The sequence below is a fragment of the Myotis brandtii genome, unplaced genomic scaffold (assembly GCF_000412655.1).
Source record: "Myotis brandtii unplaced genomic scaffold, ASM41265v1 scaffold185, whole genome shotgun sequence".
Classification (NCBI taxonomy): Eukaryota; Metazoa; Chordata; class Mammalia; order Chiroptera; family Vespertilionidae; genus Myotis; species Myotis brandtii.
Window position 1 is genome coordinate 9289129 of NW_005356870.1, and position 2599 is coordinate 9291727.

At 43.9% G+C, this 2599-nt stretch overlaps 1 protein-coding gene across 1 annotated transcript in view; it reads right to left on the reverse strand.

The window, feature by feature from the left end:
- Positions 1-1212, reverse strand: part of MTUS1 (microtubule associated tumor suppressor 1) — a 62936-nt gene extending 61724 nt beyond the window's left edge. Inside the window, exon 1 of the mRNA XM_014537915.1 lies at positions 914-1212. Within this exon, the coding sequence (XP_014393401.1) occupies positions 914-1103 (190 nt within the window). The 5' untranslated portion in view covers positions 1104-1212. The remainder of the gene's footprint in view (positions 1-913) is intronic.
- Between the last annotated feature and the right edge of the window lie 1387 nt (positions 1213-2599).

Here is a 2599-nt window from a genome sequence, read left to right on the forward strand (position 1 = left end):
TATCTGGTTCTGAAAGAGCTTAAGGTGTTTAATCTCTATAAATGAGCACATCTGACCTAGAAGCTACCATGGAATGGTTTATGCTAATATCCAAAAGGAAAAATGTATATCATAACAGTGAATTTTTCTATGCTTAAAAGAACATTAAAAAAAAAACCTGCTAAAACCCTCAAGTAACAGAGCTTCACTATCTTAGATATCTTGACTCAGTCACTTTAGAAGTTGACAATGCTATTTCCATAGGATCTCAAGGTAGCCAGAACCAGGGGCTAATTTCACAACAGCACTGTGGTCTCAGGAGTTCTTAAATGATGCCACTGACATTGTCACCTCACAAAGAAATGAGCAGACAAAGCCAAGGAAGTGTTCTTTAAAGGGGTTCCAATACTCCACCCAATACGAACCGAACACTGGCCAGTAGATGACTTCCCAACATGACCCATCACCATCAGAATAGGAAAATCTCCTCAGCTCAAGATTTATGTTTTAAGGTAATCTTCAAAAAGTACACAGCTTTAATATTTTTTAATATAATGAGAAACATAAAGATGTGTTTTTTTCTTAATTGTACAAAAATATTTTTATACTCAAACAACTATCAGCTACACACACAAAACCCGCTAGCTATTTAACTGGAAAGGAGACCATCAGATAACCTTTGAAAATGAAGTAATTCCATGTGCCAAGAACATCGACGGTGCTGCTGATTTATATGGAGTTCGGAAACACACACAATATACAATAAAATTGGTTCTGGACGGAATCAATGACAACTTAAAATATGTCCGAGAAACACTGCAACTAAGATACATTCCAAGTTACAAAAACAGCAAAAGGTGCTAGATCGATGTACTGAATAAAACTGAGAGCATGCTTACAAAGAGAAGAATCAAACCAGAAATCACCGACGTACTTCTGTTCCCAGTGAGCGAGGCTAACAAAGGAGCCACACAAAGGCTGTAGGATCCCAGCACCAGCAGTGTCAGTAGAGTAGCATCGTAGTGCCTCTCTGAGCCGGCCGGCGGGGTGAGTGTCGAGTTGATAAAGATGTTGGAAGAGATATCCGTTTCTGTGCAACTGCGAAATCCTCCTGGTACAGTCATTTAAATGGGTCAGAGCAAGCTCAGGCAGGAAAAGCTGCAGCCATGTTCGCTCCCATATCCTTCACGCTTGCTCTCAGTGAATTGGAATCGGGGGGCGGTATCTGTAAGCTCCAGGGCACTGCACAGAACAGATCAGACCAGCCAGCAAATCCCACTGAGAGAGAGACTCACTGATCTGGACGCTTACTCTGCAGCAGGGACACATCGCCGCTCGGCAGGCTCGGTGGGTGGAGGGAAAAGCCCTTTGTTACAAGACAAAAAGGAGAGGACAAAAGCATTGTACACCCTCCTCAGGAGTGTCAGCCTCGCCACGGAACCGGTGGCCATGTCAACATGGCTGTCAATGGGAAAGGCTGGGTGGTGACACTACAGAGCGTCTGCCTCCAGTGTCACAGATTCCAGCGTCGCGGGTCCCCCGAGAGCATGCTGCTGACGCTGCTGATTGTTAACATCCGTGTTGCACACAGAGGAAGTGGCAAGTGCAATGGCCTTGACATAACACACGTGCGAATCACCTTTCCAAACGCCTAATTCTCTGCTCCGTGCGAGCCCCTCTGATTTCATGCTACAACGTCAAGTCCAGACAATAAGCAGAGAGGAATCCCGTTCTATTGTAAGTAACATGTTCCGGCGTTCCTAGAGTTCTGGTATCCCGCTCCTTCCTAACACCAGGCGAGCTCCTGCTGCTAAGTGAGCTCTCGGAAATGCGCTCATTAATTCAATGCCACATCCTCCACAAGCGCGTCCTCAATTCTGTTCACATGCTGGCTGAGTGCCCCTGGCCCGGCGACAACCTCTCGTGGGTGCTGGCGATGGAGGAGGGGCTGCCTGTCCGCCGGAGCGCAGAGCTTTTCAAGGACGCGTTGGACTTAGGAAGCGGTCGAGGCAAATTCACCCAAGACGGCTGTGCAGTTTTCAAAGATGTAGGTTTTCCTTGAGGGGTAAGAAAAAAAGAAAAAAGTTTCTACTGCTATTCATTTTGAAAGTTTTAAGCTTATAAATGCAATCCCCTGCACTAACAACTGACTGACAATGTAAAATGAATATTCCTAATCATGTAACTTTAGTTGAAGTCTTCACCTAGACTTATGTATTGCTGATTTATTAGAAGCAGACGAGCAGAGATGATGGTGAGGCAAGCAGGCTGGCTGTAACCAGGGAACCTCATGTACTTAACTCGTGTGTTCTGGGATACAGTGGTAGATCAGAAAGAGCCATGCGAGATAGAAGCTTCTGGCAAAGTTAAAATCAAAGAATAAACAAATTGATTTAACTCCCCCCCATGCTGTTGACAGAGAAGAAAAAAAATGAGCCCATTCACACACGAGGCTTCCATTAAAAAAAAAAAAAAAAGATGAAAAATTTAAAACAACCAAACAGAAAGGGGAAATAAATCCATCTGATGATGAAAAAAACTTCACTTAAAAAATACCTAATGTCTAACACCAGGTGGTGCTATATTACCAGCAGTATTCTTTTTTCCTCTTAACTTTTCA